Source organism: Scyliorhinus canicula, chromosome 20 (assembly GCF_902713615.1).
Source record: "Scyliorhinus canicula chromosome 20, sScyCan1.1, whole genome shotgun sequence".
NCBI lineage: Eukaryota > Metazoa > Chordata > Chondrichthyes > Carcharhiniformes > Scyliorhinidae > Scyliorhinus > Scyliorhinus canicula.
The window spans coordinates 86,899,944-86,916,978 of NC_052165.1; the positions used below are offsets into that span (position 1 = coordinate 86,899,944).

Below are 17,035 nucleotides of genomic sequence, written 5' to 3' on the forward strand. Positions count from 1 at the left end.
TCAGGGACGGAGCATCGTGGGGCGGGCCACAGGCAATGGCCTGAGGCCATGGATACTGTATGCAGCGTACTCTTTCAATGCGCCAGTTTTCAGGGGGCGGAGCTTCGCAAAAGCGGCGCCGCCCCCGATTTTGGAGTCATCGGGGATTCTCCGCCCCATCGCCAAACACAATTTCGGTGTTGGGGATTGGAGAATCCAGCCCAAGAAGTGAACCTTGCCCACGTGATTTCCAGCCATGGCAACTGGACAATCATGTCCCTGCTGATTTCATCTGTGGGAAGTGCACCCAACTCCAGCTCCTCAAAAACCGTGTTAGGGACCTGGAGCTTGAGCTGGATGAACTTCGGATCATTCGGGAGGCAGAGGGGGTCATAGGTAGGAGCTTCAGGGAAGTAGTTACACCAAAGACTGGAGATAGATGGGTAACTGTAAGAGGGACTGGGAAGAAAACAGTCAGTGCAGGGACCCGCTGCGGTCGTTCCCCTGAGTAACAAGTATACCGTTTTGGATACTTGTGGGGGGGACGACTTACCAGGGGTAAGCCATGGGGTACGGGCCTCTGGCACGGAGTCTGTCCCTGTTGCTCAGAAGGGAAGGGGGGAAAGGAGTAGAACATTTGTAATTGGGGACTCAATACTCAGGGACACATTTAGGAGATTTTGTGGGAGCGAGAGAGACTCACGTTTGGTATGTTGCCTCCCAGGTGCAAGGGTAAGTGATGTCTCGGATCGTGTTTTCCGGGTCCTTAAGGGGGAGGGGGAGCAGCCCCAAGTCGTAGTCCACATTGGCACTAACGACATAGGTAGGAAAGGGGACAAGGATGTCAGGCAGGCCTTTAGGGAGCTAGGATGGAAGCTCAGAGCGAGAACAAACAGAGTTGTTATCTCTGGGTTGTTGCCCGTGCCACGTGATAGTGAGACGAGGAATAGGGAGAGAGAGCAATTAAACACGTGGCTACAGGGATGGTGCAGGCGGGAGGGATTCAGATTTCTGGATAACTGGGGCTCTTTCTGGGGAAGTGGGACCTCTATAGACAGGATGGTCTACATCTGAACCTGAGGGGCACCAATATCCTGGGGGGGAGATTTGTTAGTGCTCTTTGGGGGGGTTTAAACTAATTCAGCAGGGGCATGGGAACCTGGATTGTAGTTTTGGGGTACGGGAGATTGAGAGTATAGAGGTCAGGAGCACAGATTGACTTCGCAGGAGGGTGCCAGTGTTCAGGTAGGTGGTTTGAAGTGTGTCTACTTCAATGCCAGGAGTATACGAAATAAGGTAGGGGAACTGGCAGCATGGGTTGGTACCTGGGACTTCGATGTTGTGGCCATTTCAGAGACATGGATAGAGCAGGGACAGGAATGGTTGTTGCAGGTACCGGGGTTTAGGTGTTTTAGTAAGCTCAGAGAAGGGGGCAAAAGAGGGAGAGGTGTGGCGCTGCTAGTCAAGGACAGTATTACGGTGGCGGAAAGGATGCTAGATGGGGACTCTTCTTCTGAGGTAGTATGGGCTGAGGTTAGAAACAGGAAAGGAGAGGTCACCCTGTTGGGAGTTTTCTATAGGCCACCTAATAGTTCTAGGGATGTAGAGGAAAGGATGGCGAAGATGATTCTGGAAAAGAGCGAAAGTAACAGGGTAGTTGTTATGGGGGACTTTAACTTTCCAAATATTGACTGGAAAAGATATAGTTCGAGTACATTAGATGGGTCATTCTTTGTACAATGTGTGCAGGAGGGTTTCCTGACACAATATGTTGACAGGCCAACAAGAGGCAAGGCCACATTGGATTTGGTTTTGGGTAATGAACCAGGCCAGGTGTTAGATCTGGAGGTATGTGAGCACTTTGGAAACAGTGACCACAATTCGGTGACCTTTACGTTAGTGATGGAAAGGGATAAGTATATCCCGCAGGGCAAGAGTTATAGCTGGGGGAAGGGCAATTATGATGCCATTAGACATGACTTAGGATGTGTAGGTTGGAGAAGTAGGCTGCAAGGGTTGGGCACACTGGATATGTGGAGCTTGTTCAAGGAACAGCTATTGCATGTTCTTGATAAGTACGTACCAGTCAGGCAGGGAGGAAGGGGTCGAGCGAGGGAACCGTGGTTTACCAAAGAAGTGGAATCTCTTGTTAAGAGGAAGAAGGAGGCCTATGTGAAGATGAGGTGTGAAGTTTCAGTTGGGGCGCTTGATAGTTACAAGGAAGCGAGGAAGGATCTAAAGAGAGAGCTGAGACGAGCAAGGAGGGGACATGAGAAGCCTTTGGCAGGTAGGATCAAGGAAAACCCAAAAGCTTTCTATAGGTATGTCAGGAATAAAAGAATGACTAGGGTAAGAGTAGGGCCAGTCAAGGACAGTGGTGGGAAGTTGTGTGTGGAGGCTGAGGAGATAAGCGAGATACTAAATGAATACTTTTCGTCAGTATTCACTCAGGAAAAAAATAATATTGTGGAGGAGAATGCTGAGACCCAGGCTATTAGAATAGATGGCATTGAGGTGCGTAGGGAAGAAGTGTTGGCAATTCTGGACAAGGTGAAAATAGATAAGTCCCCGAGGCCTGATGGGATTTATCCTAGGATTCTCTGGGAAGCCAGGGAAGAGATTGCTGAGCCTTTGGCTTTGATTTTTAGGTCATCATTGGCTACAGGAATAGTGCCAGAGGACTGGAGGATAGCAAATGTGGTCCCTTTGTTCAAGAAGGGGAGTAGAGATAACCCTGGTAACTATAGGCCAGTGAGCCTAACGTCTGTGGTGGGTAAAGTCTTGGAGAGGATTATAAAAGATACGATTTATAATCATCTAGATAGGAATAATATGATTAGGGATAGTCAGCATGGTTTTGAGAAGGGTAGGTCATGCCTCACAAACCTTATCGAGTTCTTTGAGAAGGTGACTGAACAGGTAGACGAGGGTAGAGCAGTTGATGTGGTGTATATGGATTTCAGTAAAGCGTTTGATAAGGTTCCCCACGGTCGGCTACTGCAGAAAATACGGAGGCTGGGGATTGAGGGTGATTTAGAGATGTGGATCAGAAATTGGCTAGTTGAAAGAAGACAGAGGGTGGTAGTTGATGGGAAATGTTCAGAATGGAGTTCAGTTACGAGTGGCGTACCACAAGGATCTGTTCTGGGGCCGTTGCTGTTTGTCATTTTTATAAATGACCTAGAGGAGGGCGCAGAAGGATGGGTGAGTAAATTTGCAGACGACACTAAAGTCGGTGGAGTTGTAGACAGTGCGGAAGGATGTTGCAGGTTACAGAGGGACATAGATAAGCTGCAGAGCTGGGCTGAGAGGTGGCAAATGGAGTTTAATTTGGAGAAGTGTGAGGTGATTCACTTTGGAAAGAATAACAGGAATGCGGAATATGTGGCTAATGGTAAAATTCTTGGTAGTGTGGATGAGCAGAGGGTCTCGGTGTCCATGTACATAGATCCCTGAAAGTTGCCACCCAGGTTGATAGGGTTGTGAAGAAGGCCTATGGTGTGTTGGCCTTTATTGGTAGAGGGATTGAGTTCCGGAGCCATGAGGTCATGTTGCAGTTGTACAAAACTCTAGTACGGCCGCATTTGGAGTATTGCGTACAGTTCTGGTCGCCTCATTATAGGAAGGACGTGGAAGCTTTGGAACGGGTGCAGAGGAGATTTACCAGGATGTTGCCTGGTATGGAGGGAAAATCTTATGAGGAAAGGCTGATGGACTTGAGGTTGTTTTCGTTAGAAAGAAGAAGGTTAAGAGGTGACTTAATAGAGGCATACAAAATGATCAGAGGGTTAGATAGGGTGGACAGCGAGAGCCTTCTCCCGCGGATGGAGGTGGCTAGCACGAGGGGACATAGCCTTAAATTGAGGGGTAATAGATTTACGACAGAGGTCAGAGGTGGGTTTTTTACGCAAAGAGTGGTGAGGCCGTGGAATGCCCTACCTGCAACAGTAGTGAATTCGCCAACATTGAGGGCATTAAAAAATTTATTGGATAAGCATATGGATGATAAGGGCATAGTGTAGGTTAGATGGCCTTTAGTTTTTTTTTCCATGTCGGTGCAACATCGAGGGCCGAAGGGCCTGTACTGCGCTGTATCATTCTATGTTCTATGTTCTATGGGAGAATGGAGCATGGGGCACCGTTTCCGCTAAATAGGTGCAATATGCCCCATTTGCATTTATCTCCATGCTTCTGCTGGCGTGTGGCGTGGAACCCGCTCACGCCATCAACGAGGGGTCGGAGCATGGCATTTGGCTCGATGTCCCGCACCAATCCCGATTTTACCCCAGCACCCGATTCTTCATCCCATTGGGGAACGCATTTTGAGTGTCTCGGGGACGGAGAATTCCACTCCATATCTGCTATTTTTCCTCGACTTGAGGTCGTTTGGCAATCTTGTCTCAAGAATTCATCCAAACTGTTTCTGATTTTGAATCATAGTGATCATTCTGGAAAGTTTTGTAGTTAAATATGATTTTTTTTAAATTTTGAATTTTATGTTGTTTTTACTTGACCAGTCTCAGTTGGTCCAGTACGCCTACCGAACAAGGACGATCTGCTAATGTACCTCGCTCTGCAAATGGAAGACTCACCATTGTGTGTGGAACCAAAAGAGAAAGGTAAAATTAAAGTGAGTATTTCATAGGTGGAGACAGAGGCATTGAGTATTTTTTAAGGCAGAGTTTGAATCTTGACTGACAAGAAGTTCTAAAGAGTCTTATTGGATTCAAAATATTAATTCTATGTTTCTTTCCACAGATGATGCCAGACTTGCTGAGTTTTTCCAGCATTTTCTGTTTTCATTTAGAATATTGGGAAGGTGGTGGTACAGTGGTATTATCACTGGACTAGTAATCCAGAGATCCAGGTTTATGCTCTGGGGACCCAGGTTCAAATCCCATCATGGCAGATGGAGAAATTTGAATTCAAGTTCTGCAGGAGTATTCAAAAAGGAAATGGGGAGGGTACAGGCCCAACTTGTTCCCTCTCGGGTAATAGGAAGGAGTAACAAGCCCAGAGAACCATGGATGACCAGAGACATTCAGGGTACGACGAGAAGAAAAAGAGAGTTCTTTAGCAAGCACAAGGGGAGAAAATCAACAGAGACATTAGTGGAGTACAGGAAAGTGCAGGATGGAGCTTAAGAAAGCAATTAGGAGAGCAAAGAGGGGATATGAGAAAGCTCTGGCTGGTAAACGTAGGAAAATTCCCAAGATATTCTGTAAGTATATCAATGGGAAGAGGATCACCAGGGAAAGAGTAAGAAAGGCTCATTAGGGACCAATAGGGAAATCTGTGAGTGGAGCCAGAGGACATTGGTCGAGTGTTGAACGATTACTTAACATCTGTCTTCACCCAACAGAACGTGGAGGTAGATATGGAACTCAGGGAGAGAGACTGTGAGGTAATTGAGCAAATTGTCATAAGGAGTGACAAGGTTTTGGAGGTGTTGGTGGGCTTAAAAGTGGACAAACATCCAGGTCTGGATGAATTGAGTCCCACGATGCTTTGGGAAATGAGGAAGGAGACGGCAGGGGCTCTGACCCAGATTTTTAATTCCTCTCTGACCATGGAGGAAGCGCCAGAAGACTGGAGAACAGCTAATGTGCTTCCACTATTTAAGAAAGGTTGTAGAGATAAGCAAGGGGACTACAGACCAATGAGTCTTGTGTCAATGTAGGGAAGCTATTGGAGACAATTCTGAAGGAGAGAATCTATCTCCACTTTGAGAGGCAAGGTTTGATCAGGAATAGTCAGCATGGCTTTGTCAGAGGGAGTCATGCCCAACAAATTTGATTGAATTTTTTTGAGCATAAGACCAGGTGTGTAGATGGGGTGGTGCAATTGATATAGTTTCATGGATTTCAGCAAAGCCTCTGGCAAGGTCCCACATCGGAGACTTATAAAATAGACAAATGTACATGTTACACAAGGTAACTGGATTCAAAATTGGCTTAGCTGTAGGAGACGGAGGGTGATGACGAACGGCTGCTTTCGTGACTGGAAGCCAGTGTCCAGTGGCGTACAACAGGGATCTGTGCTGGGACCCCTATTGTTTGACATTTATATAAAAGACATAGATTACTATGTGGGGAATAGGATCAGTAAGTTTGCAGATATCACAAAGATTGACCGAGTGGTTAACAGTGAGGTTGCGTGACTTAGGTTTAAGGAAGCTATGGACAGGATGGTCAAATGGGCTGAAAAGTGCCAGATGGAATTTAACACTGAAAAGTGTAAGGTGATACACTTTTGAAGGAGTAATGTAACAAGGAAGTATTCAATGAATGGCCTGACACGGGGAAATTCTGAAGAACAAAGAAATATTGGCGTGTTTATCCATAGATCTCTGAAGGCAGAAGGGCAGGTTAATAGGGTAGTGAACAAGGCATATTGCCTTTATCAATCGAGGCAGAGATTACAAAAGCAGAAAGGTCACGTTGGAGTTGTGGAGAACTTTGGTGAGGCCACAGATGGAGTACTGTGTGCAATTCTGGTCAACACATCATTGGAAGGATGTGATTGCATTGGAGAGGGTGCAGCAGTGATTCACTAGGATGCTGCCTGTGATGGAACATTTCAGTTATGAAGAGAGGTTGGATAGGCTTGGGTTGGTTTTGCTGGAGCAGAGAAGACTGAAATGAAAATGAAATGAAAATTGCTTATTGTCTCGAGTAGTTTCAAATGAAGTTACTGTGAAAAGCCCCTAGTCGCCACAATCCGGCGCCTGTTCGGGGAGGCTGTTACGGGGTGTCCTGATCAAGATGTACAAAATTATGAGGGGCATGGACAGGGAGAATAGGGAGCAGCTGTTCCCCTTATTTTAAGGGTCAGTTATGAGGGGACACACGTTCAAGGTTGGGGCAGGAGGTTTATGGAGGATTTGAGGAAAAGCTTTTTTACCGAGTATGGTTATGGTCTGGAAGGCACTGTCTGGGAGTGTGGGAGAGACGGGTTGCCTCACATCCTTTAAAAAGCAACTGGACACATCATAACATTCAAGGCTGTGGAGTAAGTGCTGGCAAATGGGATTAGGTAGGCAGGTCAGGTACTTTTCATGGGTCAGTGCAGACCCAATGGGCCAAAGGGCCTCTTCTGCATTGTATTATTCTGTGCTTCTGTGAATATTATTGACAGGTGTTCATACTATTTATGGCCCAGCTGAGGTGAGGGAAGGGAAGTGTAAAACTGGAAAAGTATTTTTGAAGATGCCAAAGTTGCGATTTGCCAATTTCAATAAAGCAATTGTGTTGCTAAATCCAACATTTTAAATATGAAATCTCCTCATCACCTCTTAGGCATGCTGGACATAGCCTGCAAATGATATGAACTCTGTTCTACCCTTCTACTGACATATTAATACTTACAAGTTTTTGGTGAGTGTATCACCATAAGACCATAAGACATAGGAGCAGAATTAGGCCAGCTTGGGTCACTGTCTGTGAGGATTCTGCACGTTCTACCCGTGTGTGCGTGGGTTTCCTCCGGGTGCTCCCATTTCCACCCACAGTCTAAAGATGTGCGGGTTAGGTGGATTGGCCAACCTAAATTGCCCTTAGTGTCCAAAAAAGGTTAAATAGGGTTATTTGGTTACGGGTATATGGTGGAGGTGTGGCTTTGGGTATGGTGCTCTATCCAAGGGCTGATGCAGGTTCGATGGGAGAATAACCTCCTTCAGTACTATAAATTCCATGATTCTATGACCAGGCCCTTCAAGCATGCCCAGCCATTTAATACAATCATGCCGGCCTCAACTCCTTTCCTGTGCCATTCCCCCATAGCCCTTTATTCCTCAATCTATCAAATATTTATTCAGCTCCACTTTAAATACTTCTAATGATCGAGCCTCCACCACCCTCCGGGGCAGAGAATTCCAGAGATTCACACTCGACAGGAAGAAATTTCGATGCACCTCAGGTTTAAATGACCGGCCCTTTAACTTGTAGCCATGTTCTTTTGTTCGAGACTCTCTCACCAGTGAAAACATGTCATCATCTATCCTGTCAGGCCCGCCCAGGAACTTATATTATTCCCAGGAGAGGTACAGCACAAAGTTAGATACAGTGTAAAGCTCCCTTTACACTGTCCCCATCAAACACTCCCCGGACAGGTACAGCACGGGGTTAGATTCAGAGTAAAGCTCCCTCTACACTGTCCCCATCAAACACTCCCAATGCAGGTACAGCACGGGGTTAGATACAGAGTAAAGCTCCCTCTACACTGTCCCACCGAATACTCCAAGGAGAGGTACAGCACAGGTCCAATACAAATAAAGCTCCCCTGTCACCAACAAACACTCCCAGGACAGGATATACATGGGGTTAGATACAGAGTAAAGCTCCCTTTACACTGTCCTTTTCAAACACTCCCAGCACAGGTATTGCATGAGGTTAGAATCTACATGTCCAGAAAACAGTTCTGGATTAGGTGTTGAACAATTATGCAAAATACCCCGGAGCAGTAAAATGATAAATTGTCTTTTTTATTTCAGTTTTCCAAAACCGGGATTACAATCTTTGCTGGAGGTGGAACCAATCAGATACTTGTGATAGACTGCTCCAGAAATGGCCTGCATGCTGTACAGCAAGTACTGCTCAGCTTTCCCAAATGTTTGCAAGGAAATGTGGTGTACTTGTCGAGGCATCCATGTGTCCATTGTGCTAAACTACTCCTTCAAGGTATGTGGGAGCTGCCAGTAGAGAAATGGAGCATTGAGAAGTGCCACACTCGGGGTGAATTATGTAAGATTCAAGCAACTCACTGAAGAGTTACTTGATTTACACATGTAGGGAATGTGAAATAATATGGAATCTTTCCACAAAAGATGCCAACTCAGAGTGGGATAGAGTGATATTTGAACTTATCTAAGAACATTTTACCTGAACAGTTCCTGCCTTCCCCTGTATCATAACAGTTCCATATCTCACCACCCTGATTATTATCATCATCACATAAATACAAATATTAACATATACCCCAATTCCAGTTAATCCAACAACATGTGTAAAACAGAAATAATTAACTGTCACCGACCTACCAGGCTGTTTTCACATTCCTTTTCCTATCCTAGTGTTCTTGGTGAGGGAGGAGGTTGCTGAGCTTTCACTGAGGACGGACGCGATCTACCTGAATAGGAACAGAGTCCCATAGCGCGATTGGCTGAGTATTAATCGGAGCCTGGAGCGGCAAGGAACACCAGCCTACTGAACAACCGCTCGGGTAGATCAGGGGCCTCAGCAGGGAACGCATAGCTGAGGACAGACTTAGTCCCGTTTTCGGCACTGCCGGAACGCCTGAGCGCAGGGAGAGATCGGGATGCCATTTGTAAATGGTATCCCAATCTCTCACCCCCCCTCCCGACGTGACCCTCGAACCTCCCCCAAGCATCAACTCACTGATAAGAGGGATCTCATCCCCTCCCAGGCCTCAGGCAGCCCCAGACCAGAGTCATGTCATGCAAAAAACTCCAGCTTTGTGACGCCAGCCTGGCACTCTGGCAGTATCCCTCCCAGCTGGAGCTGCAGTCATTGAGGAAAGTGGAGAGTATTTCATCATACTCCTGACTTGGGTATCATAGATTGTCAAAAGGCTTTGTGGATTCAGGAGGTGAATCGCTTGCACAGGATACCCGGCCTCTGACCTGCTCTTATAACCACAGCATTTATATGGCTGTACCAGTTTATTGAATGGTCAATGGTAATTTCCAGAATGATTATGGTTGGAGGATGGCCTCTCATACCATAAGACCATAAGACATAGGAGCAGAATTAGGCCACTCGGCCCATCAATCCTGCTCCGCCATTTAATCTTGGCTAATACTTTTCTCATTCTCCTACCTTCTCCCCAGAACCCCTGATCCCCCTATTGATCAAGAACCTATCTTTCTCTGTCTTAAAGACACTCAGTGATTTGGCCTTCTGCAGCAAAGAGTTCCACAGATTCACCATCCTCAGGCTGAAGAAATTCCTCCTCAGAGGGCAGCAGAGCAGAGCTACTGATCAGCTGTTCTGGGGAAATTTGCATACGTGCAGTGCGGTCAGCCTAAGTTGAAGGTGAATCTGCGAAGGAGACCCGAGGAGTTTGAGTGAAGGCAATCATCCAGCAGAGGGCAGCAGAGCAGAGCTACTGATCAGCTGTTCTGGGGAAATTTGCATACGTGCAGTGCAGTCAGCCTAAGTTGAAGGTGAATCTGCGAAGGAGACCCGAGGAGTTTGAGTGAAGGCAATCATCCAGCAGAGGGCAGCAGAGCAGAGCTACTGATCAGCTGTTCTGGGGGACTTCGATGTTGTGGCCATTTCAGAGACATGGATAGAGCAGGGACAGGAATGGTTGTTGCAGGTACCGGGGTTTAGGTGTTTTAGTAAGCTCAGAGAAGGGGGCAAAAGAGGGAGAGGTGTGGCGCTGCTAGTCAAGGACAGTATTACGGTGGCGGAAAGGATGCTAGATGGGGACTCTTCTTCTGAGGTAGTATGGGCTGAGGTTAGAAACAGGAAAGGAGAGGTCACCCTGTTGGGAGTTTTCTATAGGCCACCTAATAGTTCTAGGGATGTAGAGGAAAGGATGGCGAAGATGATTCTGGAAAAGAGCGAAAGTAACAGGGTAGTTGTTATGGGAGACTTTAACTTTCCAAATATTGACTGGAAAAGATATAGTTCGAGTACATTAGATGGGTCATTCTTTGTACAATGTGTGCAGGAGGGTTTCCTGACACAATATGTTGACAGGCCAACAAGAGGCGAGGCCACATTGGATTTGGTTTTGGGTAATGAACCAGGCCAGGTGTTAGATCTGGAGGTAGGTGAGCACTTTGGAAACAGTGACCACAATTCGGTGACCTTTATGTTAGTGATGGAAAGGGATAAGTATACCCCGCAGGGCAAGAGTTATAGCTGGGGGAAGGGCAATTATGATGCCATTATCATGACTTAGGATGTGTTGGTTGGAGAAGTAGGCTGCAAGGGTTGGGCACACTGGATATGTGGAGCTTGTTCAAGGAACAGCTATTGCATGTTCTTGATAAGTACGTACCAGTCAGGCAGGGAGGAAGGGGTCGAGCGAGGGAACCGTGGTTTACCAAAGAAGTGGAATCTCTTGTTAAGAGGTAGAAGGAGGCCTATGTGAAGATGAGGCGTGAAGTTTCAGTTGGGGCGCTTGATAGTTACAAGGAAGCGAGGAAGGATCTAAAGAGAGAGCTGAGACGAGCAAGGAGGGGACATGAGAAGTCTTTGGCAGGTAGGATCAAGGAAAACCCAAAAGCTTTCTATAGGTATGTCAGGAATAAAAGAATGACTAGGGTAAGAGTAGGGCCAGTCAAGGACAGTGGTGGGAAGTTGTGTGTGGAGGCTGAGGAGATAAGCGAGATACTAAATGAATACTTTTCGTCAGTATTCACTCAAGAAAAAGATAATATTGTGGAGGAGAATGCTGAGACCCAGGCTATTAGAATAGATGGCATTGAGGTGCGTAGGGAAGAAGTGTTGGCAATTCTGGACAAGGTGAAAATAGATAAGTCCCCGGGGCCGGATAGGATTTATCCTAGGATTCTCTGGGAAGCCAGGGAAGAGATTGCTGAGCCTTTGGCTTTGATTTTTAGGTCATCATTGGCTACAGGAATAGTGCCAGAGGACTGGAGGATAGCAAATGTGGTCCCTTTGTTCAAGAAGGGGAGTAGAGATAACCCCGGTAACTATAGGCCGGTGAGCCTAACGTCTGTGGTGGGTAAAGTCTTGGAGAGGATTATAAAAGATACGATTTATAATCATCTAGATAGGAATAATATGATTAGGGACAGTCAGCATGGTTTTGTGAAGGGTAGGTCATGCCTCACAAACCTTATCGAGTTCTTTGAGAAGGTGACTGAACAGGTAGACGAGGGTAGAGCAGTTGATGTGGTGTATATGGATTTCAGTAAAGCGTTTGATTAGGTTCCCCACGGTCGGCTATTGCAGAAAATATGGAGGCTGGGGATTGAGGGTGATTTAGAGATGTGGATCAGAAATTGGCTAGTTGAAAGAAGACAGAGAGTGGTAGTTGATGGGAAATGTTCAGAATGGAGTTCAGTTACGAGTGGCGTACCACAAGGATCTGTTCTGGGGCCGTTGCTGTTTGTCATTTTTATAAACGACCTAGAGGAGGGCGCAGAAGGATGGGTGAGTAAATTTGCAGACGACACTAAAGTCGGTGGAGTTGTAGACAGTGCGGAAGGATGTTGCAGGTTACAGAGGGCCATAGATAGGCTGCAGAGCTGGGCTGAGAGGTGGCAAATGGAGTTTAATGTGGAGAAGTGTGAGGTGATTCACTTTGGAAAGAATAACAGAAATGCGGAATATTTGGCTAATGGTAAAATTCTTGGTAGTGTGGATGAGCAGAGGGATCTCGGTGTCCATGTACATAGATCCCTGAAAGTTGCCACCCAGGTTGATAGGGTTGTGAAGAAGGCCTATGGTGTGTTGGCCTTTATTGGTAGAGGGATTGAGTTCCGGAGCCATGAGGTCATGTTGCAGTTGTACAAAACTCTAGTACGGCCGCATTTGGAGTATTGCGCACAGTTCTGGTCGCCTCATTATAGGAAGGACGTGGATGCTTTGGAACGGGTGCAGAGGAGATTTACCAGGATGTTGCCTGGTATGGAGGGTAAATCTTATGAGGAAAGGCTGATGGACTTGAGGTTGTTTTCGTTAGAGAGTAGAAGGTTAAGAGGTGACTTAATAGAGGCATACAAAATGATCAGAGGGTTAGATAGGGTGGACAGCGAGAGCCTTCTCCCGCGGATGGAGGTGGCTAGCACGAGGGGACATAGCCTTAAATTGAGGGGTAATAGATATAGGACAGAGGTCAGAGGTGGGTTTTTTACGCAAAGAGTGGTGAGGCCGTGGAATGCCCTACCTGCAACAGTAGTGAACACGCCAACATTGAGGGCATTTGAAAATTTATTGGATAAGCATATGGATGATAAGGGCATAATGTAGGTTAGATGGCCTTTAGATTTTTTCCATGTCGGTGCAACATCGAGGGCCGAAGGGCCTGTACTGCGCTGTATCGTTCTATATTCTATATCTCTGTTCTAAAGGATCCTCCCTTTTGTCTGAGATTGTGTCCTCTGCTTCTAGTGTTTCCTACAAGTGGAAACATTCTCTCCACGTCCACTCTATCCAGGCCTCACAGTATCCTGTAAGTTTCAATAAGATCCCCCCCCTAATCCTTCTAAAGTCCCAACGAACACAGACCCAGAGTCCTCAACTGTTCCTCATACGACAAGTTCTTCATTCCAGGGATCATTCTTGTGAACCTCCTCTGGACCCTTTCCAAGGCCAGCATATCATCCTTAGATACAGGGCCCAAAACTGCTCACAATACTACAAATGGGGTCTGACCAGAGCCTTATATAGCCTCAGAAGTACATCCCTGGTCTTGTATTTAAGCCCTCTCGACATGAATGCGAACATTGCATTTGCCTTCCCAACTGCCGACTGAACCTGCATGTTAACATTAAGAGAATCGTGAACAAATACTCCCAAGTCCCTTTGTGCTTCTGATTTCCTAAGCATCTCCCCATTTAGAAAATAGTCTATTCCTCCATTTCTCCTTCCAAAGCGCAGAACCTCACACTTTTCCACATTGTATTCCATCTGCCAATTCTTTGCCCGCTCTCCTAGCCTGTCCAGGTCCTTCTGCAGCCCGCCTGCTACCTCAATGCTACCTGTCCCTCTACAGATCTTTGTATTATCTGCAAACTTAGCAACCGTCTTCAGTTCATTCTTCTAGATCATTAATGTAAGTTGTGAAAAGTTGTTGTCTCAGCACTGACCCCTGAGGCACACCACTAGTCACTGGCTGCCACCCTGAACAAGACCCCTTTATACAGCCTCAACCGGGACCTTGGATTCATTTTGCATTACATTCACCCCCCACCATCTGGCCTGGGCTTGCGAAATCCTACAAACTGTCCTGGCTTGAGACAATTCACACCTCTTTAACCTGTGATTATCCCTCTCTCCAGTTTCTCCGTCTGGATCTGTAGACTTAATTACCTGCAAAGACTTGCATTCAAAGTATCTTCTTGCATCTTTGACTTTGTCTCTCTATATGTTTCTGGAACCACCTCTTCATTCACTGAGGAAGGAGCAGTGCTCCGAAAGCTAGTGATTTGAAACAAAGCTGTTGGACTTTAACCTGGTTTTGTAAGACTTCTTACTGTGCTCACTCCAGTCCAACGCCGGCATCTCCACATCATATGAAATTGGTGGCAGAGATCAGAGGGCATGGACTGGCAATGAAGCAATGCTTTCTCTGGAATACAAGTGTTTCAAAAAGCATACATACACAGACCTAGAATCCCTGCTGTGTGGAAGGAGGCCATTTGGCCCATCAATTCTGCACCAGCCCTATATCCACTCCCTCGCCACCCCTCTTTATCCCCGTAACCCCATAATCTAACCTGCACATTCCTGGACACTAAGTGGCAATTTATCATGGCCAATCCAGCTAACCCGCACATCTTTGGACTGTGGGAGAAAACCTGGGTATATGGACAAAGCCCACGCCAACACGGGGAGAACATGAAAACTCCACACTGATGTGTTATGTACTCTGGGATAACACAGGCTGCAACTGGATGCAGCTTTAACCAAAAGATACTCCAGACCTTGAAGTTAGTTCAATCTGATTTATTGAACCAGTAGCACAGTTAGCACAGTTCTCTATGAGTTTGACTCTCTGCTAACTTAAGTGTGGTTACTCTGTCTGACTGAACCAGACTAGCTCTTAGCCACGTGCTGGAGGTGTGATACTGTACATACACCCTGACTCATTCTGTAGATGTTCATCGGTGGAAAGAGGCAGAGTGTGAGTGCCTTGTGCCTTTTATAGTGAGATACCACCCCTGAGTGTCGTGCCTGCTCATGGGTCATGTCCTGCTCTCTGTGTTCATTAGCTGCCTGTCTGTGCCTGTCTGTATATCATTATCTTCATGTCTGCATATCATGACATCTCCCCCTTTTTTTATGTTTTGTTGGCACATGGGAATGTACTTACATGTGGTGGCATATATTAACATATTTACAAGCGGGCAGATGTCAACATATTTACATGTGAAGACAGCTGTCTAATGTGAGAACACAACATAGCAAACAAAACAAATGTTCATAAGTCCAGTCTTTGGGGCTTGCGTCTGATCCTTGTCGACCGCCGGAGAGGTGGTGGTGGGGACGACAGCGCCTTGATAGGTGGGATGGAAGCCTGACTGGTGGCCTCGTAGTTCGCGGTATCAGGAGGTGGCAAAACAACGGACGGAAATGGAGAAGAAAGCAGTTGCGGGCAGGCAACTTTGCGCAGTGCCTGTCTGTTTCGTCGCACAACAGAACCATCATCCATACGTACAACATACGAGCGGGGCGCAGCCTGTCAAACAACGACTACTGGAGCAGACCAGCCACCATCCGGTATCTTGATCCTGACAGTGTCTGTCGGGGATAACACGGGCAAATCTGTGGCATGAGCATCATAGCCCTGCTTTTGCTGGTTTCGGAGCTGCTGCACCTTCTGCAGCACCAGGAGGTGATCCAGGTTGGGCAAATGTATGGCTGGAAGTGTCATCCGCAGGTCCCTGTTCATCAGGAGTTCAGCCGGCGATTTGCCAGTGGACAGTGGGATTGCCCTGTAGGCAAGCAGCACGAGGTGGATGTCAGAAGCAGAATCCACGGCCTTGCAGATGAGCTTTTTCACAATGTGCACCCCTTCCTCAACCTTCCCATTCGGCTGCGGATAGTGTATGTATGGCTGGAAGTGACATGTTTTAAATGGTATGACTTGGCAAAGATAGACCACTCGTGGCTGCTGAAGCACGGGCCATTGTCAGTCATGACAGTGAGTGGGATACCATGCCTGGAGAACGTCTCCTTACACGCCTTGATGACGGTCCGAGATGTGAGGTCTGAGAGCTTCACCACTTCAGGGTAATTGGAGAAATAGTCAATAATCAACATGTAGTCACGCCCATTCACACAAAAGAGGTCGATGCCAACCTTGGACCATGGGGAGGTCTCGATTTCATGCTGCTGGAGCGTCTCCTTGCTCTGCACTGGCTCCAAGCGTTGACAGGTCGCACAGTTGAGGACCATGTTCGAGATGTCCTGGCTAATACCGGTCCAGTAGACAGCCTGCCTGACTCTGCGTCTGCACTTCTCGACGCCCAGGTGACCCTCATGGATTTGGCGGAGCACCAAACTCTGGAGACTGAGTGGAATGACAATCCAGTTAAGCTTGAGGAGGATACCATCAATCACCATCAGGTCGTCCTTTAGATTGTCCTTTACAGCCCTTTCTGCCAGCCATTGGCGAGGTGGTGCATGACACGCTACAAGAAGGGGTCTTTGGCTGTCTCCTCGCGGATACGAACCACAACGCATTATGTTCTTATTGAGATCCTTGCGATCAATGCAGATGCGCAGGTCTCCCGAAGGCTTTCTAACACATACCATCGAGCTGACCCAGTCAGTCGGTTCGGTTACCTTGGAAATGATGAAAAATGAAATGAAAATCGCTTATTGTCACGAGTAGGCTTCAATGAAGTTACTGTGAAAAGGCCCTAGTCGCCACATTCCGGCGCCTGTCCGGGGAGGCTGGTACGGGAATCTAACCGTGCTGCTGGCCTGCTTGGTCTGCTTTAAAAGCCAGCGATTTAGCCTTGTGAGCTAAACCAGCCCCTGTTGCTGAAGATCCTTGAGCTTCCTGTGCCTTCAGGCGCTCTCTTAGCGGACCCGGGACCCGGCGTGGTGCGTGGACTACTGGCTTGGCATCAGGTCATAGCAGAATCTTGTATCGATATGGCAGCGTGCCCATCCCGCCGAACACATCCGGATACTGAGCCAGGATGTCGTCAATGCCGGCCTGAAGATCCACATTGGAGGATGTTGTGTAAACCCGCTATACGAGATTCAGCTGCTTGCAGGACTGCGGCAAGTAGGGATGCCCTGTCTGGCTTGACAATTTCAAAATTGTAACCATGCATGGGTGCTCTGGTTGGAGACGAGTAGATGGCAGGCCCCAGTGCCGTGAT

General features: G+C 47.1%; 1 protein-coding gene across 6 annotated transcripts in view; it reads left to right on the top strand.

Annotated features, from left to right (window-relative positions):
• LOC119955119 overlaps positions 1-17,035 on the top strand; it is a 192,947-nt gene that overhangs the window by 166,008 nt on the left and 9,904 nt on the right. For all 6 annotated transcript variants that reach the window (XM_038781009.1, XM_038781010.1, XM_038781008.1 and 3 more), the window contains 2 exons: positions 4,497-4,609; positions 8,471-8,657. In XM_038781009.1, coding sequence (XP_038636937.1) covers positions 4,497-4,609; positions 8,471-8,657 — 300 coding nt within the window. The remainder of the gene's footprint in view (positions 1-4,496; positions 4,610-8,470; positions 8,658-17,035) is intronic.